We start from the raw sequence: 21,903 nt of genomic DNA on the forward strand, positions 1-21,903 counted from the left end.
CTAAACCTAACACTAGTAGGTATTTCTAATAATAAAGTAGTAAGTCTAATACGCTTACTATAGTTTAGACTTATTTATTAGTTCTTAATAATGTTATTATTACTATCGTTTTTGACCATTTAGGCGTCTACTTAGAGCAGAGGGGCATAGTCACTTAACTCGGGTAAATGGTCTCCTATAGCGTTTGAACGTAAATAGTAATAAAGATCGCAGATTCGAACCGGTAGTAGGTACCACTTACTATAGCTTGATAGCTACAAATGACTATAGCTCGGATAGGCTATAAGATATAATACTATAGCGGTATTCGCGCCATAGGTGGCACTCCTGGACTAACTAGTACGGTCTGTAGAAGTGGTGATAAGATACGTTGATTCTTCCAAGTGCCAGAGGCACTTGGGGATGCTGTCTAAATACATGTCTATGACCCCTGGCTCATCATCCCTGTTGGTAGGTCCGTCGGATCTGACCCACTGACAGCCGTATGCTGTAACACTAGTATAGTATCCCTCTTCGTCTCTACACGCCGGATTCAGACCTGATATGCCCGTTCAATTTCGTATCCGACCCGCTTTCCTCAAAATCCTTCTCCGTCAGAATCTCGCCAGACAACACCCTCCCCATGTGGGCCTTCTCGATATCGAGGCAGTCCCTCCGGATCCGCCGGAACAGCACGCCGAGGAACCCGATCGGGCTCTGCTCGAACTCGCAGGCCTCGTACTCGCCCCCCTTCCCGCCGCCGCCGCCGCCGCCTCTCCCGACGAACCCATCCGCCGCGATGTCCGTGTCGCCCTCGTTCTCGCGGTACGACAGGCCCAGGTACCGACAGAGACGCACGTAGTCGTCGTACGTGCGCAGGTACAGCTGGCCGGCGAACAGATTCAGTTGGGTGATCAGCTCCTTGGGCGTCGTCGTCGTCGTTGCCGCGTGCGCGGGGACCGTGTACGCCGTCAGGTCCTCTAGCGACTCGAACGAGAGGCTGGTCCGAGGGAGGTAGGCGCGCAGCAGTACGGGCGGCGCACCCGCTGGTGTGCCCACTGCTATTGCAGCAGCAGCAGCAGCAGCAGCAGCATCGGCTTCCAGGACCTTCTTGAGCTCGTTCGCCTCCCATGAGCTCACCAGCACCATGTGCATACCGTAGCGCGGCGTCGAGCCCGCCTTCGTCTTCTTCTTCTTCTTCTGTCGGCGCGAGGCTTGGAGTGCCTGCTTATCGGACGGGAGGGCGGTGGGGTTGGTGGTCAGGAGCCACTGCACCGGGCGCTGGTACGCGTCGAAGGACGAGAGCTCGGTATCCTTGGCATCTTCCCCGGCCTGAACGGTGCGGGCAAAGTCCGCCGTGGCGAGCAGGTCGCCTGGGAATCGCTCAACCGGGAAGTGTTTCGCCGCGCTGGTGGAGGCGAGGGTGTGGAAGGCAGGGCGGAACGCCGGGCTGTTCGTGATGAGGATGCCCGAGGTCGCAAAGAGTTTGACGTCGGGGTGCAGTTCGTGAGCTGCCGGGCTGCGCGGCGGCGGCCGCTCGACCTGTCGCTCACGCTCCACTTCGGGGGCGAGCTCGCGCTCTTGTTCTTCCTGGAGAGATCCCATCGCGTCCAGATTGGCGAGCCCGAAAGACAGGCATTTGGCCCTGATCTGGCGCACTTGGCCCTGTCGGGCCTCCAGCTTGCTGGCTTCGATGAGCTTGGCAGTCAGGCCCTGAGAATTGGTTCCGCTGCCGTCGGAGATGGGTCGGTATCTTTGTTCCAGAGACTGTGCTTCGTCTTCCATGTAATCTACAACGTCATTAATGGACAACTCGCCGGTATCTTCTGCTCGCTCCCAGACGAGTTCCTGGTGTTGATGCCGGAGACCTTGAGTCGCCCACACCGGCAGACTTCGGTATGCATCGTCCCAGGTCTCGACGATGGCGCACACGAGAATGTCGGTTACCGTGAGCGGGCGGGGATCCTCCAGGTGCGCCAGGCTACGAACTCGTTTCTGCATCTCGGGCGAGACGCAAAAAGTGACTGACTGGCCGGCTCCGAGTTTGCGCATTCGCATGCAAGCTGCAGAGGTGAACTGATTAGCGATCCGGATGGAGCAGGACAACGAGAAGATGTTGAAGCACAAACTGGGTACAATCGTTAAATACCTTGTACGAGCATGTCTTTGGTGAGGTTGGGCCCCAGCGTAACCGCAGCACGATACGAGTCGGGCAACCTCAGATCGGTGCCCCTGGTATGCGCCTGATCCAGGAATACGAGGCACCTGTCCGTTTGTGTCGCAAAGGGCGATGTGATGAACAGGTCCACTGATCCGTCGCGCGTCAAAACAGATAGCTCATCGTGGTCGTTGAAGAATATGACTGCATCGGCGTCCTGCTCGGGGACCAACCCGAGCCAGCGCTGGGCGACCTGCAGGTTGCTGAGCTCGATGATCTGTGCCCCTACGTCGAGGATGACTCTCATCGGTTGACGCGAAGTGGTCACCGCGTTGAGCAGCACGTCCACCGTCAAGGCAGAGACGTCTGCTTCATCCCCGCCGAGTTCCAATACCGTGTTTTCATCTCGCAACAGGCAGGCGAGGACCGCGGAGTTGGTGTGTCGCTGCTCTTCAAGATCGAGTGCCGTCACCGAGAGCGGAAGGACGTACTTTGAGTCCGTGGTTCCGCTAAATCCTGTGAGGGGGTCCCGTTTTGTCTTTCCGAGGTCCCATCCGGAGGCTGAGAGTTTGAAGGGGAACTCCCGCATCTCTCTGGGAAAGACGACCGTGGAAAGAAAGAAGTCAATGGCCGGCTTCGTGTACCGCAGAGCAGGGAATACGCTCTCCTTGTAGAGTGTGCCGTCCTGCAGGTTGACCCCCGAGAAGTGGCCCAGGGACGACGGGAGGTCTGGAGATTTTGCGGCCCATCGGCTGTACTCTTGCTCTGCCTGATCGGACTTGCCCAGGATCTCCAGACAGCTACGCAGCTGTTTACTTGAGAGGCCTTGATAATAGTAGCTTAGACACGTTAAGACGATGACAACGTCCGGATGGCTAAACTCGGAACGTGGAGCTGGCGAGTCCTTGGCCCGGTAGGGAACAGCCAACATGGTGGCGGGTCGCCGGTCGGGAGCAAGGCCGTAGTTGACGCGGAACCGCTTCTGGCCCAGGGCAAACAGGATGACGTTGAAGGCAAGTAGGCCTCGGAGCAAAAGAAGTGCGTTCCTCGAGGTTGGCTCGCTAAACAACCCGCTCTCGGCGTCTTCAACGGCAGCAATCCGTTCAGGGGTGAGGCTTGGCTGGAGGATGTACTCTAGAACGGCCTGTCGCATCCGCTTTGTCTGATGGTGGATTGGAAAGCCCTTGAGCCCGATGCGACAGATCCGCTCGGCGATGGTCTCGACCAGAACCTTTCCAGCCGAGTCCTCCAGGACACGGATCGTCGGGAAGCGGCTCCCGGCGGTATTATCATGTTCCTCAAGCAGCAGTCCTCTGATTCTCCCTGGTCCGCTGGTCAGATCCCTGGAGACGTCGAGAACAATGTCCATCAGCTCCTGGATCGTCGTCCAGCGTTCCGGGCTCATGTCAATCGGTTGTTGGGCGCCCATCGTGTATATCAGCTCAAACTTGACGCTGAAGTTCTCGTCACTTTCGTCAACAATATCCCTCGATACGGCCTCGAACTCGCGGTAGGTCTGGAGAATCTCCTGTCCGATGCTCCCTGGTTGTGCGTAGATGCTTTCCAGGCCCATGAGCTTGAAGGATAAGAGGTGCTCCGGCTGGACCAACAGAACCCCGCGCTCTTTTCGGCAGGTCTCGAGCATCCTGCGAATAACCACGAGACCGTCGCTCTGGATTTGCAGCGCTCTTGAGAATGGGAGATAAAAGACTCGGCGGTTGATTAGTCCGCCGAGAGTACCGATCAAGCTATGTTGCATCTGTTTGGACTGTGGCTTCGCGACCACGACGCGGACTAGACGCTCTCCGTCTGCCAGCGATGCCGCAACAACCGGGACGATGACGGATGATTTGCCTTCACCCATGTTCAATTGCATGACAGAGTTCCTCCCGCCCGGAGGATCTCGCATCTTGGCCGCGATGCTTTGCTGGACGGGACGTATCAAGATCCCTTGCTCGAGCTCAAGTAGGAGGTTCTCGGGAAAGACCAACGGGTTCCCGTCGTCCGATTCATGAGTCCCCGTGGTTTGAATCTCCCTGAGAAGCTCTGTTCGCTTCGACGGATCACTGCTCGCGTTGACGAGGCGCTGTGCCCGCTGTAGGTACGATAACGACAGGGCGTAGTTAGCAAGGCATTCCCGCCAGCCTTCGGAGAGGTCGGCCCAGAAGTCTCGGGTGAGACGCCGAAGCAGAAATATGGGCGAAATGCGCGGGTATAGGCCGGCCGTTTGGAGTGTTGCGTCGACGATTGACCGGGGACTCAGGGTCTCCTCGATCGCACCACGTATCTCCTCCACTGTTTGCTTGCATTCGCAGAGATGCACCTCAAAGATACTCCTTAAGTCATCAATGCATTGCTTTAGTTGAAGAGCCGGCCTGGCCGTGCTGACGGAACTGGATTCGAGTTCCTTCAGGTAATCAGTCTGGTATGGCCTGTCGCCCGCGATTCGGGAGAGGTGCTCGAAGAGCCCTGCCAGAGGCCCTCTGTCTCCGGCGGCGTGAACGGCGCGGCCGCAGAGATACGTGAAATCCACAAGTCGCGGACGGCTCGTCGAAGGAGCCGATCTGGAAAACAACACATCAGAGGACACATATGCTGACCGGCCAGCACGTTGTGGTTCCAGGCTCGGGATAGCAGCCGAGTCGTCTGAAGAGAAACCGTTTTGATCAGTCTCTTGTCCTGGAGACACCCTCATGTCACGAAGTTCCCGCCCAAGGTCGAACAGGTATTGCTCGAACAAGCTTGTACGCCGCGCAAGGTCCAAAGCATCCGAGACCTTGCTCATGATGGTATCGACATCCAAGTAAGAAGAGTACATTTTCCCGGTAGGCGTCGTCACAGTCCAACCCTGGCACCACTGAAGTTCGAGCTCGGTTCTGAAGCTTCTTGCCATCTTGTCTGAATTTTCTTTCCAGATGCAATAGCGCCTTTTCTCGACCTGGTTGTCGGACTCGAAGTCCAGCCTCGCAAGGTTGGTCTCGGGGCATAGGTCGAAATCATACTGGGAGTTCCGGATGATTTGGTCAATCCCGTGTCGCAGCGTGGACAGATCGTAGTCGAGATCAAATCTAAGCTCTCTTGGCGGTGTCACCAATACCTGGAACCTGCTCGGAGCAATCGCAAGCGCCATGAGTGCCTGGACGACGGCCCAGTCCGACTTTTCAGCATAGATTAGGGCGGATAGAAAGAAGGCAATACGGTATTTGTTCGGCTCCTCCGTGAGCTTGCGGTGCAGGCCGCACCACAGTTTCGACAGGGACTTGGGGGCAGGTTGGAGATAGTCGAGCTGGAATCTGAGGTCGACTTCGGAGTGGCCCGGAAATTGCTGGCCGATGACTGCAAGGAGATCTTCGCGCAACGTGGAGGGCAGCGGGTCCAGAAGTTCCTGCCTCCCCGACAGGAGACGACTTGTTACCATCTTGACTCTCGAGTGGGCCTCGGGACCTCGATTGAGGTGCCGTCCAGAGTAGCGGTCGTCGAAGGTCGTGGTATGCATTTCAGCTCCAAACTCGGAGACCTGGAACGTCGCGTTTCTGATCTTTGCTCTGTCTAACAACAAGCGGGAAGACCCTTCGACAGACTCAATCTTGAACGAGTCGGATCCCTCCTCATCCTGCAGGTGCAGAAGCGCACAGTCTCGGGCATGACTGAGAATGTCCTCGACCTCTGTCCAAAAGGCGTCGTTTTGAGACAGGACAGGCAGCTTGCCTGACCACGTTATCCGCTCCATGACGGTCAAGTGCTCGGGATAGAAGAGCCTCCGTGGGGATATTCTCGCAATGTCACAGAGCAGGTGGTAGGACTCTAGGTCCAACCGCTGGAACGATCGAACAGAAGCCGACCGCAAGATTCTCAGAGCTTCTTCTGTTCCGGTGCGGCCGGTTAGCGGGTCAGGAAGACAGTGGGATGTCAGTGCGTGTAGGTAGCACAGGTATAGCTTGCTAGCGAGTGATGTGCTGCTCGCTATGCGGCCGAGCGTCGTGTCGATCGTAAAAGCGTCGTGCTTGACGCGGAGTCCAGCCGGAACATTGACGCGAACGCTGACGTGGTTTGAAGCTATTTCGGCGGTTGGCGACCCACGCGGCACGAGCACAATTCTCCGTGGTGAACAGTGCTCCGAATCGTTCTCTTCCTGCCGGAGGACAAGCTTGTTCTCAAGGCCGAACAAAGTCCCGATGTTCTGATCATCGTCGATACACATGCCTGAATAGTGTTTCGACCTGATGACGGCGCCGCCTTCTGCGAGGCTGAAGGAGATGGAGAACCTCGGTAGGTCCACAACCAAGACATGGTCGTCCGGGTGAAATATCATGTCCAAGTGCTCTCTCGTCTCGATAGGTTTCAGGCGGGCGAAGAGCGCCTCGGCGGTTGGGCTGTGGGGATCAAGCACGTAGCACCCGCCATGCGAGAGGATGTTGCTGCTGCCATCTCGGGTCAGAGTCCAGCTATCCTCTGACGATTCCCAGGGCTGATCTCGAGGTCGGAATTCAATGACTCCTGTGGCAAGATCCAGCCAGTGCGAGTAGTTACGAACGAAAGATGCAGGGACATCGCCCTTCAGCTTCTCAGACGGGATGAACTCGCACACTCTAGCGCCTGCGCCAGGCTTGATGGAACTTATGTCCTCAGCTTTCACAGCCTGTATGACGAGGTCAGCGCGGACCATTGTGAAATGCACCACCCAGCCGTGCTGCGGACGGCACGCAGAGAAGCACATTCCTTGTCGAGTTGATGGCATGACTTCCAGAACCTGGGAACCGAAGAGTTCTTTATAGGCAGGCGTTGATGTGTATTCGCGAGGCAGACGGGATAACGGATACCCTGCGACGAGCAGTCGGCCGTCCAGAGAGTTGAATGTTATATCAATAGCTTTATCATTCCCGGTACCAATCACGGTCCGCAGGATGTGACTCTTCTTTCCCGGAAGGGTCGACCATTGCCTGGTTGACGGAGGATAGTCAGCCCAAAACCGGTGGATGGCCCGGTGGAAGCCGATGTTGGCGTTCGTGACAACCTCTGTCATGATGATCTCGCGCGACCTATGCATCGTCCTGCGCCATCGGTGTAACAGCATGAGCAGGATGGGGTCGGAGACGGATTCCGTTGGCGGCGTATAGTCGTGGGCAAGAATAGTTGCCTCAACGAAGATGCTAAGGAAGTTTGTGGACTGTAGGATGACTTGCAGGAGATTTGTCTCGATGTCGAAGGTGGACATGCAAGTCAAGGCAGCCATCAAGATCCGCTTATCCAAGCTCTTCTGCTCACCCTCCAGGATGCAGCTCGCTCGTCGCTCGAGAAGTTGCCTGGCCCAACAAATCGTCGCCTCCCTGACCCGAGATAGAAATGCCAGCAGGGAGTCAATAAGTGAAGGCGGCGCCGGGTCCTTGTGCTCTTTGTTGCCGATCATGCTCTCGGTCTCCTTCTTTCCCTTGGAATCTTTGTCGTTGTCCTCCTTGTCATCCTCATCATCCGAGTCCTTGTAATTTTCGCTCGTCAACGACAGAACCCGCGTTCCGAGGCACGCTAAGAGGCTGACGGCAACGTTGTTTTGCCAGTTTTCCCGGTACCGATCGAGCGCCGTGTCCAACGCTTCCGTCATCCGGCGGACAAGAACGTCGTTTCCAAGATCCGCATGTGATTCCCGACGAAGACAGTCCGAATGGTCCGGGGGCCCTGCCTCGAGACACGCCTGCAGGACTAGCCAGTACGTCGACTCGTGATTCCAGTTCAGAGACGGAACTCGCAGCTGGCAAAGGACGTTGGCCCACTGCAGACGATGACCGGACCGCAGATGGCCGAATGCGCGGAACTCGTCTAGGGACATGTCCGGAGGACACTGTGACTGCGCGGCAATGACTTCATTGGACGTGTGGCCTGTGGATCGAGTCCACGAACGGAGGAGACGTCCGCTCTGGTGCTCGGCAAATGAGCACTGTGCAGGGAGACTCAGGTTCTTGAACATCTCAAAGTGAGGTATCCGGGAGGTGGGTTCGTAATAATCGTAATGCTGCCATAGGGGGCGCACAACGACATCTTCCGGATCAGTGATCCCGCTGATGTGCTTTCCGCGGTAATGCGAGGCTGCAACAGGTTTGATCGTAGACGCCACTTGGACCCTGCTTGTGGCCGTAACAAACCTGGCGAGACCGGGATGTGCGGATGCACTCCAGAGATTTCCCACGGTTCCCAGCGTTCCACCGGTTCGGAACACCTCGCAGAGGAGTTTGGTGGTCACGTCCCGCCAGATGGCGACCACTTCCGGAACGGATATCTCAAAGACGATGGCCTTGGCTAGATTCACATCACCGCTTGGTAAAGGCCACTCGAAGAGGTCAATCCTGAGCGCCTTAATCCGACTCCCCAACCAGCACGCATTGCAATTTGACTTGCAGACCTCGCTCTTCATTTTTCTGTTCCACACCGTCTGGTGCGAGGACGATCCGAGCTCTCTAGTCAGAGCTTCCCAAGTTCTCCGCATGTCTCGGTATTGTTGCTGTTTCCTGGCCGCAGCCCTCTCGGATTCGGCCTGTATGTGACTCAAGAGTTCTTTCTGTTCTGCAGACGAGTCGAAGTAGCGAACTGCAAACGACTTTGGCGTCCCAAAATGCGCAAACACCTGGGGGTAACCGTTGCGGGCCTCCTTCCTCCTGCGAGAGAGGTAAGTCTCAATCTCATGGAGTCGAGCCATCTCGAGCCGGGTCGGTAGGAGTAATGGTTGAAGAAGGTCTGGTGGGAAACCCGGATCGAACTCCAGAAGTAGGGGAGCTGCTGCCCCGGCGATCTTGTCCGTGGCGACCCAGAGACTCATCAGATTGAGGTACATGAGAGAAAGAGCTTCTGGATTGCCTTTGTAGGCTTCCTTTCCCTCTATGTAGTAGTCGATTATGAGATCTTTGAGTTTTCGAAGTTTGACCCCAACCTTCGTGCTGCTCAGGCTGCTGCTGTTGTTGCTGGTGTGATGAAAGTCGCACAGGCATCTAGTCACCCACGAGGATAGGTTTGATTCAATCCACGATTCCAACTCGGGTAGAGAATACTTTTCCTCTTCCTCAAATGCCGGGAAGGAAGGAAATTTAGATGCGGGAAAAATAGAGAACCAGGTGTTGTCGCCAGGTCCAGCGGCGCTCTGGTCATCCAAGGATCGTGTCTGAATCCACGATAGGTGTGGGCCCAGGGAGGTTTGGAGCTGCAAGTTCGTGTCTGCCTCGAAGCAGAGCTGTTCGAGAGATGCCGGGCTGCAGTTACCGGCATTACAACCCGTCTGTGCCTCTTCCCATCGGTGTTGAAGTGCACCGGCGTTTTCCGCGATGATTTCGCTGAGCTCCTGAACCCAGGGGACATTGTGCCGCGGGCCCAGCTTTGCCAGTCGCCGGCAAAGCTTGGCCGCCATGGTGAATCGAAGATCGCTCCCGAGTTCGTGCTGCGTTGCCTGCTGCAGCAATAGTCCGTGATGGAACGTTATGAGCGTCTTGTAGAGCGACTCGTGTCTGTCCCGCGCTGCATTGCGGTCCAACACCAGGCGCGTGGCCACTCGCAGGAGCAACCATGTTGGGGATCTGTGGAACGCCAGAAATGCGCTGTCCCAGTTTACTTGCTCCCGACTCCTCTTGACGATGCGCTGGGGCTCTACACTCCGGCCTAGGCCCGCGAGTGTGCCCATCACCATGTCTGTGACAAGAAACGGAGAGTCCGTATCGCGTTCTTCGTCGAACTTGCGACCCGATTTCCTCGTCTTTTGGTGGGCGAGAGGGGACTCCTGGAGCTCCAGCTGGCGGAGCACGTCGACAAAGTCGTCTAGGAAGTCGCCATCGAACATGACGGTGCGATTTACCGAGGCGGCACAGTCGGGAAACTCGCGAATGAGGCGGCCCGGGCAAGTCATGACGTCCTTGTTCGGTGCCAAAAGCTCAAAAGCTTCGACAAGAATATCATTCTGCCGGCCTGTTAAGAGAAGCCCGGCATTCTGAGCGCGGATGTGGAATACTGCATATTCTGCGGGGAAATAATTCCGTTCATTAGTGACCGTTCTAGGAAACTTCTTCAATGCGTATGCGAAATTACTTACCGCCATCCTGCAACTCCGAAATGACCTCCTTCATGGTCTTCCTCTTGGTAGCGCTGTCCATTCCAGGCTCGACACTCAAGAGCCGCTTGAGCATGCGGGTAATCGGCCCCAACTGATGTGATTCTGACCTCTCGCATATTCGAGACAGCTCGTTGGTCGATACAAGCAAGGACTCGATGAGGCCGTGTTCCTCGATGATATTTGTGTCATCCTTTTGAGGAGTCCTGGGGGGCAGGAATACATGGTTGATGGCGTATTCAAATGCCGTGGTAGAAGCGAAATCGCTGGAAGACGCCCTCATGTCGAGTGAGTCCCAAGGAGCTCGCAGAGAGGTTTGTTAGACAAGGATGAAAGGGAGGGCCGTAGATGGTAATTAATAGCAGTTCAAGTGTTAAGCAGTGCTAGGATCGAGATTTTTGTTCTGTCGTAGACGCGCGACACGAAGGAGAGCAAAAGTAAGGGTTTCCAAAAGGTGAAGCACTTTATGTAGCGAGAAAACTTCAGGTAGTCGTCGCGGAACGCCTGATTGCAGGCAGAAAAAATGCCTTGTTTCATCCCATGCGTGGTTTGTTGGGTTGTGGAAAGAAGCAACAGGCAGACAGTAGGCCTCAGTGCATGTTAATCATTAATTATTAATAGACAGTGTGTAAATGCACCCCTGCATATATTGCGCCTTGCCATTGTCGCTGCAGAAAAGGGACCTGCGGCTACCTCGGGTCAGGTTCTCACACGTTGACAAGAAGATATAATTAGATAATGGACAGAGGATTCATGATCAAGCCACTAGATAGCTAATTCCCTACCTGAGTTTTCCTGTGACCTAGGTAGGTAAGGAACCATCCTGAAGTCGCGATTTTTTCCTGCAACCAAAAAAAGCACAGCAGTAATTATCTCGCAACACCAACACGGATGCACCATCATTCCTCTTGACAGCTGTCAATGACCTCAGGTCGTAATTTCGTCGAGAAAACAAGTCGGCCCGAGTGCTCTCGGTAAAACACACAATCGTTTCAAGCATAAAAAAGTGAAGAAACACCCACTCGCAAGCGTGACTCGGGTTTGGTGTTCAGTAATTTATTAAGGTACTAATAATTATTAGGGGTATCCGTGAGAAACGACAACTGCAGCGAACAGTTGAAGATAGAGAAGAGAAGGAGACGACATGAATGAATGGAAGAAGAGTCCACCTGCCATTCAGTCCAGGTACGGAAACAGCACCGACACCCCCCCCCCCTTTTTTTTTTTTTACACGGCCGACACTGTCATGGCCCTTCTTTGGCCCGTCAGGTCCTCCATGCTGGTGCTCCTCTCGCTCTCCCTCTCCCTCTCATTCCTGCTGATATCATTACCCAACCATATCCCGACTGCGCTTCCGCGGCGGCCGCCACCAGCACCAGCACCAGCACCAGTACCAGCACCAGCACCAGCAGCACGACCGCCGCCCCTCTCCGACCGGTCCACAATCTTGACCGCACTCACCCTCCTCCCACTCCTCGCCCCCCTGCTCCGCGTCCTCGAGACGCCCTCGCCTACCCAGTCGCGCACCCCCTTGGCGCCGGCGAGGCAGGACCGGGCCAGGCTCTTGCAGGCGGCCCAGGAGGTGACGACGTAGATGATGGCGTTCCAGAAGCCCTGCAGCGGGAGGACGAAGGCGCTGGCGTAGAAGAGCGGCCGGGACACGTCGTCGCGGTGGACCAGGCTGTAGACGCGGTTGCCCGAGGACGGGATCCAGGTGATGAGCAGGACCGAAAAGAAGAGGATGGCGCACTTGGTGTAGGACCACGTCGCGCTGTGCGACGACGCCGACTCGTGGTGGTGGTTGTGGTGGTGGTTGTGGTGGTGGTGGTGGTGGTGGTGTGCGCGTCCCGGCGCCGCAGTCACGCGGGAGTGGCGCGACGTCGTCACTGTTGAGGTCACGGTCGGAGTCAGCGGGGACGGCTGGGTTGCCGTGGACAAGGCGGGGGCCCGCCAGGCGCCGTTGTCTGGCCTTCCGCTGCCGTTGGTTGCCGACGGGGCTCGATGATGGTTGGTGGTAGTGCTGCTGCTGCTGCTGCTGCTGTGTGTGAGCGTGGAAGAGTCCCCGTTGCCCGGGTCCTCCTCCAACGAGGCGCGCATGTTGAGTCGGTCGGCGGCCTGGATGTCGGTTGATACGGTGACGGAGTAGGACGGCGCGGTGTTAGAGACGGTGGCGCCTGTTTTGACAACGGCAGCTGGGGGCTTGACGATCTCGGTGGTTTGGGTGACCTCGGTGGTCTTAAAGTTGAAGGCAGACGAGAACTCTATGGCGGGAGAGAAATGCTCGCCGGTTCCGACGGTGCCGTTGCCAGTGGAGCTAAAGTTCATCATCTTGCGGCGATTGTGGTAGATTTCTCGGCCGGCGCGGATGTAGATGGTCATGGTGGCAATGATGGCAGCCCTGCGATGGTTTATTAATTTATAGTCAATACCTCCGAGTAGAGAGTGGATGGTTAACTTAAACACAGGTAACCCGTACCAGATGGGCCCGTAGAAGGTAGCGATTCGGTAGACCTCCCATTCTGGCTTCAACCAACACCACAAGATCGCGTCGCCGTACGGCCTGCCCCTTCTCTTGTTGGAAACAAAAATAAAGGTGAAACCGGGAATGAATGGAATGCCGTAGCAGCAGGCGAGGTATGCAATCTCCATCCTTCTGAGCATCCTCGCGTCATACTTGTGGTAGAATGTGAGGTAGACATTGATCGCCATGGCCAGAGCCCAATAGGCGTCGCTCTGCATAAACCTGGAAGTAATGAGCGGGAGGACCCAAGATGAAGAAAGAGAGGACAAGATCCCTTACACTTGAATTAGGAAGCCCTGAAGCTGGCAGCCGAAGGAGTCGGGCTTGTGTGTGTAGGTGGTTGTCATGAGGGTTGCAACATTGGTCAACATGTTGCCAAAGGTCGCGTAGAACACCATTCGATTGATGGCTCGCTGTCGAAAGGCGTCCGAGAGGGCGAAGGTTACCAGGACGAAGACGCATCCTAGAAACGAGAGGGCCGAACAGGTCCTCTCGATGGCAATGATGCGCTGGGCATCCTCGTGCGGTACGCCTCGCATGATTACCGGCGCCGCCCGGGCTCACGGAAGCCTAATTAGATAGAGACTTGATCATAATTACCTATTCACACCATATGAGAGCAACCCAAGGGGGACAAGAGGAAATGAGGAACGAAGGTAGGGACGAGGAAAGGATCACTGAACACTGTAATCAGTTAGAGTATAAGTAGAATGGAACAATTTAATATGTGCCCAGGGGAATAAGTTGTTTGGTGTATGTATGTACTACATACACTACTAGTATTTCCTCCGTACACTAGACTAAAGTGAGCAAGGGCGTGCCGACTTAGTGTAAGTGCAGATTCCCCCTCTCCAGGCTAGCAACGCCACACCGCGTCGAGCTATCCTCCAGTGGTGATCGTGCGGCGCGGGTCCGTGCGATATCACCTCCAACCCGCAGGCACAACACGCCGCCAGCTGTGGTAAATGTGATCACGGGGTAAACATGCTAAGATTTTGTGGTGGTTCCGGGTCTTTGTTCTCAAGAAACTGACCATGTTTGTTTTGTCCGTAGTCAAGGGCCGTTCCAATTTCAGTGCCCGAAGTTATTACGTATTGTTGGAAGACCTGTCCTCGCGTTGAGAGTGGGGATTGAGTACCCGCCAGAAGGCCCGACAGAGACGAGCGGCGTTTCGAGATCCCCAGGTTGTGGCTCGGATGTTACGAGCTTGGTATGTGTGTAGGTATGTACATACAGACATGGTGCCCCAGGATAGGGGCTCGACAAGTAACCTCAGATTGATCGGTGGAGTGGTCACCCGTTGCTGTAACTCAGGTACATACATACATACACTGCTGTACGTCGTAGGTAAGGTAAGGTTCCTTTACGTGCCTAATATATGTATGGATAGTACGTAATACCTACCTGGGTACCGAGGGTCAATCGGTGTATTGGCAAAGTCGGGGTTGGGGAGAAGACCAAATATTACGCATTGTTCGAAAGTTCGTATTCAAGGCTGCCAGTGGCCCCCTCTACCTCCCCTTCCCCCTGTTTCGCTGCGCAAAACGTTTCGTTGAAGGAGGTCAGACAGCTATGCTCATCTCGAAGCCCCCCTAGAGCCTAGAGCCCATGATTCAGGAACGCGTGAGGTTGAAGAGTGGTCATTGGTGCTTGGCTCCACGAGCTACACCGGGGTAGCAATTACGTCGCGCACTACTTCATATGTGGATGAGAATCGTGCGATTTTGACATGGCTTGGCTCGCGGTTGAGGTGGTTCAGATGTCGGTTCGCCACCGAGGCATGCGTGATGAGTGCGCATAGATGTTGCACGGGCCCACATGCAGCTTTAGCGCGCTAGTTAGTGCGCGCCCAGGGATGAACGCTAAGTAAATCTAAGGAATCTAGTGGTAATGTTGACCCGGTTTAGGAGGGCTAGTGTGAGGAGCGCAGAATGTACAGTACATACAGTACATACGGCGCTAAACCTCGGCCCCTCCAGGTGACGGCGATCTATGGGGTTCTGAGGCCAGCTAACCGATGTCGAAGCAGTTCAGGTTGTCGAAAATCATTACGCAGTATATGCATCAACTGTAAGGGTGCCCAAACCCCGCCGGGCCACACTCTCTGAGAACTGGTTACAATAACCTTGCTACGCAGTAGACACATTTATATCTATATAGGCCAAGAGTGCTAAGCATCGATAGCAGTAGCGCGTTCTGAGTGGAGTGGACACTTGGACGGAGTAGCGGGCTCGTTAACACATCTCGTCTCTATCTGCATGGTCAAGCCGCACATCTCGATGATGGAGGTCTGGTTGTAGTAGTCAAAATAGTTCAAAAGATCGATGTCCTCTATCAACGTTTGCTGGCCCTATGGTTCTATATAAGAAGAAGATAGGCATAAAGAACCCACCATTTACAGGCATCTACAGGGCTTACTAATCTAACCTTATATGATAGACGTGTCCACGGACATATACTACATCAAGTCCCCCGCCTAGAAAAGAAAACGTAGTACCCGTACTACAGGCTCCAAATAGCTCCCAATTTAAGCTCTCTTTCTATATAAATATCCCAGTTACAAATAGTGGTATTATGCCACTATTATAGTATCTTATATATCGTTCTAGTCTATACTCGTTCTATGTAGGCGTTTTCTAGCCGTGCCTACCTCTGGGCGAGTCTTTGACGCGGCTTTTCTAGTCGTGCCTGCCTCCGGGCGAGTCTTTGAGGCGGTTAGTTACCTTCCTTGACGAGCCTAGTATTCGTTTACCATCTTACACGTGTAGTATAGTTAGAAGTTAGTTTTCTAGATGTTATATTCGTAGCCGAGTCCTTTCCATTTGATAAGATACTTATATTTACTATATATAAGCTTATAGTCCTAAATATACTCGACTTTATATTTGTTACCGGATTCTAGCCTACTATTAGTATAGCTATCTTTAATAGGGTTAGTAGGTAGTATAGTGTAGTCGTATAGGTCGGTTCTAGGAGGCGTAGGTAATAAATAGGCTATAGATATTACTAGGTATATATCTATATTAGGTAGTAATTATAAGTGGTATACTAGATAGCTAATGTGTTTAACGATCTTAAATAGGCCTATATACTATTAGGACATTTTATACGACGGTTAACCTAGTAGATAGTAGCCGTAGTATAGGCGTAAATATACTTAGTCGCCTAGCTTAAACTCGATATCGTGGTAGCTAGTATTATATCTACGTTTGGCTCGAGCTATTATAAAATCTATTACTATCTAGGCATCCTAGCGTAGATATTTACATAGGACTAAGATATCTTATACTATATTTAACGATAGTGTAGTTAGCGCTTCTAACGGTCTGGCAGGTTTGAAACTATATAGTAGCTCGTATGGTAATACTCTAATAGAGGTAGTATAGGAGCTATTTAAATGCTACTAAAGCTATAGAAGTATAGTAGTCTAATCGTTATCTGGTTTCTTATATACGAAGAAGCGTAGAGTAATTTCTATAGTCTGGTTCTTTCGCTTTATAAGACCGTCTCCTTGTAGGTAGTACGCGGTTATTATTAATAGCTTCGTACCTAGTACCTTCTATATACCTATCTATAGTTCGGAAGTAAATTTGCGATCGTAGTTAGATATAACGGCTATCGGCACTCCCTAGTCGGATAGGAGCAGTTATCGTATTAGTACGTAGCCCTAGTTCGTGGTAGTATAGCTAGAGTGGCCTAGTATTAGGAGCATTTGTTTAGATGACTTATAGGATACTATTATTATCAAATCGAATTTATTATACCTGTCTAAGTGCTATAGCGTTCCGGCTGATATAACTAATAGTAACGCTACTATAAAGTTAATAGTAATTACCTACATTAGTAGTATATCTGATAGGCGGATTAGCTAGTAGTTACCTATAGGAAGGTTACGATCTATAGCATTAACTTGACAAATAGGATAGTGTTTTATATAGTCCTTTACTTATCTGGTTTTTCTATCGATCGTAATACTATATAAGTTATATATTATCTTATTAGTTCTAAAGTGATACTTCTTATTATAGGCCAGGCTAAGGATATATTATATAAGGCTTGCTAGTATATATAACGCGCGAGTGCCGTCTAGGCAAATATAATAGAGGAGCTTATCGATCAAGACGAATAGTAGCCTACGGCGCGAAAAAATAGTAATACCCTTATTATCGATAGTTCTATCTATACGCTTAGTTTTAAGGTCCTTAATGATATAGGTATACTTAGTATCCGTTTTATAGCCGTTAACGAACTTCGTTTTAAGGTTAGGATCTATCCGTACCTTAGCAAAAGCAAACCAAACGTCATCAAGTATAGCTAGCTCATTAGAGCGTTTAGACGGTTCGGGGTCTTGTAACACGCGTAGTCTGCTTAAGGCGTCTAGTACGAAGTTAAGCCTTCTAGGAAGATAGTAGACTTTAAGGTCGTACTACGATAGGTAGATAGATACGTTAATTAGGCGGCAGTTAACGTAGTCGGTAGAGCTTATATCTAGGTTAGTTTGTTTTATAATTCCGTGTATAGCGGCGTAGTCAGTTAATATAATAACTGGTATATACGCCGAATGGACCATTGTATGTAGTTTGTAAATTGCCTATATTAGATAAGCGACTTCTTGTTTAGAGGGCCTATATCGCATCTTAGCCTTCGTTAATAGGCGGCTTAGGAATATAACTAATAGTACTTGGTTAGCTAGGATAGGTATACCTAGGTGCTAGTTATATCTATTACGAGTATAGAAGACTATAATGCTAAATCTGTGCTCTAAATAGCCGTCTAGTTAAATATATAGCTATTTGTTAGGATTGAAGTGGTGTAGGATAGTTAGGTTCTTACGATAGATAGCCTCTTACAGGGCTAAAAAAGACGCCTTTTCTTGCTTAGTCGGTTCGAAAGAAGTATAGCTATAATAGCCTATTTGCTTGGTACGGTTACTAACTTCTAAACTACTAGACTTACGTCCTTATATTAGTAATTTAGTTTTACATTTTTATAATAGTTTAATGATCTTTGTATAGTATAGAATTAAATGCTATAGGAATCTAGTGGTGCCTAAATATTATTCTAACGCCTTTAATATATATAGAAAGGATAGTTACTTAAATGCTTCGATACACTAAGCCGTATTAGTAAGGCTAAGACTATCTACCTGAAAGCCAAGGAGTTCTATGTCTAGGTATCTGATATAGGATTTAGTAGGAGAAATGGCAATATTCTTCTTCTCGAACAGGCTAAAGATGGTCCTCAAATGGCGTACGTAATCTTCGGCTATATCTAAGAAGATGACGATATCATCGATAAACGCGCGATAGTAGGTAGAAAACGGTTATAATAGCTAATCTATAAACCATTATATATATATAGGCGAATTACGGTAACCTATAAGTACTATAGTTAGCTATTCTAAACCATATAGACTAATTAGTATAAACCTATCGTGATACTATGGATATATGCCAAATTAATAGAAAAACGATATAGCGTCAATAGCTATAATAAACTTCTTCCTACGTAGGGCTATAATAATCTCTAACTATAGTAGTAATAGGTAGTTATCTAGGACGGTAACCTTGTTTAAACTACGTAGATCAATAATAATATGACCCTTAGTAATGCCCTTAATATTACGCCAAATAACGAAGATAGGATAGGCGAAAGGCGTAGCCTCTTTTACAAATCGTATCTTTCCCTATTGATAGAGGGCGTCGAAGGTCTTATCTAGGACTTCCCTATCCTTCTAGCTTAACGGGTACGTGTAGGAGCGTATCTTCTGGTATTACTAGCCTTCTACTAGTAGCACTTTTATCTATTCGCTCTTTGGTATATCGATTAGACTATTATCATTCTAGAGTTATAGAAATTCGTTAACCAGGTTAGTAAACTTCCTAGCTAGGGCCGAGTCGCCTACGTAGATATAGATACCGTTGTTAGTAACGATCTTAGGTAGGGAGCCGGATATCCTTAATCCTAGGGTAGAATGCTTCTCTGGTACTCGCGGTTTACATTCCTTACTACTAGTGGCGTCGCCGGTAGCTCTAGGCATTGCTTTTGACAAAATATCTAGCCGTTAGATTCTCTTAGAGTACTAGGTAAGTTAGAAGATAAAGTCGCTAATAGGTATATTCAAATTCGCGTTTTTAATGTTAGTAAACATTACTATAGGTGTAAGTCGCTTTAGAGGGACGTAACTGCCTTCGAGGATTGCTCCTATATAATTATTTAAATTGAAGGAGGTATTAATAGGAATAACGTCATAGTGATTAGTAATTATTAATGTAAGGTTAACGTCGGTTGCTATAGCTGGTATAGCTATCGTTATAGTGGTAGTTATAACTATAGTAGCGCTAAAAGCTATTTCCTATAAATAGGCGAAATAGCCACTATCTTCTATTTCTTTGATCCTTCTAATAGGGTGCCTCTTTGGGATATAGATCGTTCCTCGTATAGTATTTTTAATAGGTACCACTTTTAGAATCTTTATATCTACTATAAAGTTATAAATAGCTATATAGGCTAAGTTGAATATAAAGGTATAATCTATTAGGAGAGGCTTATACTTAATAGGTACCATTGCCTATTAATTAGGTAGGAAGGTAATTTCCCTAGTTATTTTGACCTTCCGTATATAGGGCATAGAGTATATATATATAGAAAAAGGAATATAGAAGTTAAATAACTATAAATTAACTTCCTTATACTAGTAGTTAATATTAGCGTTATAGGAATCTAGGAATTCGTTACCTATTAGGAGATTCGGCGCTAGGGAGTTAATAACCTATATAGAATAGGTAAACTTAGCTAGGGTAGGGATACCGTTTTCTATACCTAGCAGATAGTAAACTGGTGCCAGCCTCTCCTAATAGTAGTCATATACCTTCCGAGACCAAACCTCCGTCTGGTTAGATGGAGAGGAGTGTCGGCTCAAAGTGTCTAGTATATCTAGGCACTCGCAGATGTAATAGACAAGTCTAGCCTCCTAGACAGCGGTTATAATAGACGTAGAGACGGCGATAACGATGCCCCTCTAGGCAGATATAAAAGAGCCTACCTATATAGGAAAAGATAACCAAACTTATAAGTAAAAGAAGAACCTTATTATTACGTAAATAATGCTATAGTAGCAGTCCGTTACTATTACTATTAATCTATTCTATAAAAACTATCTATTGTCCTTCCTTTGTTATTCCTTAGCACCTCCTAGATAAGTACCCCCTATTTATATCTAGTATATATATAACTTATTCAGAACTAGAAAAACGAATCTATAACCTATACCCCTCTAATTATACCAAGAGGTTCCTACTCTAGTCTATACTTCCCCTTCGAATTTGCTCCGAGGCTCCTACTAGCGAATTTAACACTTAAACGCCCTCCTTTCTAGCCTCCTACTATCTCGCTCTCTTGGCCCTACTATCCCCCTTAGGCGACGGTCGCTTCTTAGACTACCGACGCCTCTACCAGGCTTTAGTCTCGGCCTCTAGCTCGTCCTAGCCTATAAACTAGGGTAGGTATTTAGGAGCTAGCTCTAGATCTTTAGGCCCGGACTACTTAAAGAGAGGGGGCTACGTCTACTTAGCGGGATTATCCTTAGGGCAACGCTAACGTGCCTAGCCTTTTTTAATGGTCTAGGGTGACCTAGCCTATGCCGATATACTTGTCTTAGTCTAACTAGATAGCCGTTATACTATCAAAGGCTTCTACTTAGCCTAGTACTACTTCTACTACTACTAAGAGCCTAAAGGTTATATCTATCCTTATATATCTATAGCTATAATTTATTCCTCTACCTATATTACTACTTGCTAGTAGATATCTATCTTTGGCTTATAAGGGTACTCGAGCGCCTATTGTAAGAGCTAGGCCGGTTTAAGCCCTTTAGGTACCTTACTAAGGAATCGCTAGATAGCTACGTCTAAGGGGACTTAGGTATCCTTTTTAACCTTTAGCTACTCTTACGTTAGCAGGGGATTGTCTTCTTCCTCTATCTAGACAGAGATAACTAATTTTATATATCTAGGGGTTAGCTATAGCTACTAGATAGGTAGCTTCTACTATCTATCGTTTGCTAGCTATCTAGGTGGTTAGTAGGGATTAACGTTACCCTATAGGGTCTTTAGCTTCTCTATATATAAGGGATTATTAGGCTAATAGCCTAGAGCTATCTAGATTATTCTAAGCTAGAGTATTAATATCTTATTCTTGGTAGCCGTTATCTTTAGCCCTATATATAGATAGCCCTTCTACTAAGGGAGCTTAAGACAGGCCTTATCTTTCTAGTATATCTCCTAGAAATAGAATCGATAGAATTTAGTGACCTAGATCCTATATTCCTACTATCCCTATTATCTTGACGTCGCCTATACTATAGCCTAGACTCTAGTATCCTTAGGCAGAGGGAAAAGGGAGCTTAGGCAGATAACCTTATCCTATAAGTCCTTATATAGGTCTTTATAAGCCTGCTCATTAGAGGGGTATAAATCTATATAATAAATATAGTACTTTATCTGGTTATATATAGTTACTACCTAATATAATTCTTTTAGATAGTAGATAAGGACCTAAAAGCATTTACCTATAGCCTCCTTTTACTTCCTTAGAGGCAAAGCTACCTACTTAGGCTACTAGTCGATCACGGTATCTAGGAAGATATATATATATAGCTTATAAGCTACTAGTACGTAGTAGAGGAGATTTAGGAGGTCAAAGCTATTTAGGTATTCTCTTCTTAATATAAGCCCTTTAACGTTATAGAGGCTTACTATAATATTATATTAGGGCATATTAAAGTATATCCCTCCCTAGCTATATAGTCCTATATATAAGGGAAAGAGGTAGCTAATAATCTACTTATTTGCTAACAAACCAGGGCTTATAATCTAGTCAGGCCTCTATTATAGTACCCCGCTCGGGTAGGGAATAGGCCCCTTATATAGCTCTTTAAAAAGCCTATTAGAATCGCTAGGTCTAGGGTAGTTTCTAGCCTCTAGTCCTAGAGTCTGGCTTATAAGGAGGTACTATAGGAACTATCTTAATGTTTTAGGGTCCTCCCTTAGGAGTAGTAAAGGCAGGCCGGTGTTTGGCTGGTTCGGCCCTCTAGTTAGATAGAGAGGTACCGATCCTTCTCTTCTTTAGTACTCTAAGTCTCTAATATTATCGCCAAAGGTA

General features: G+C 49.6%; 2 protein-coding genes across 2 annotated transcripts; both read right to left on the reverse strand.

Moving 5' to 3' along the window:
* Positions 1–519: 519 nt before the first annotated feature.
* On the reverse strand, positions 520–10,503 carry P884DRAFT_209861 (uncharacterized protein; the record flags this gene model as incomplete). The annotated part of the gene is made up of 3 exons (XM_069438961.1): positions 520–2,042; positions 2,129–10,129; positions 10,203–10,503. The coding sequence occupies 3 exons, from the start codon at positions 10,501–10,503 to the stop codon at positions 520–522; spliced, it is 9,825 nt and encodes a 3,274-aa protein (XP_069294284.1).
* Positions 10,504–11,447: 944 nt separating this feature from the next.
* P884DRAFT_280492 (uncharacterized protein) lies at positions 11,448–13,280 on the reverse strand (the record flags this gene model as incomplete). Its single annotated transcript, XM_069443445.1, has 3 exons — positions 11,448–12,618; positions 12,697–12,963; positions 13,021–13,280. 3 exons carry the CDS (start codon positions 13,278–13,280, stop codon positions 11,448–11,450), a joined length of 1,698 nt encoding a protein of 565 aa, XP_069294285.1.
* Positions 13,281–21,903: the final 8,623 nt, after the last annotated feature.

The sequence above is a fragment of the Thermothelomyces heterothallicus genome (genome assembly GCF_042370625.1).
Source record: "Thermothelomyces heterothallicus CBS 202.75 unplaced genomic scaffold P884_scaffold_30, whole genome shotgun sequence".
In the NCBI taxonomy this organism is placed as follows: domain Eukaryota; kingdom Fungi; phylum Ascomycota; class Sordariomycetes; order Sordariales; family Chaetomiaceae; genus Thermothelomyces; species Thermothelomyces heterothallicus.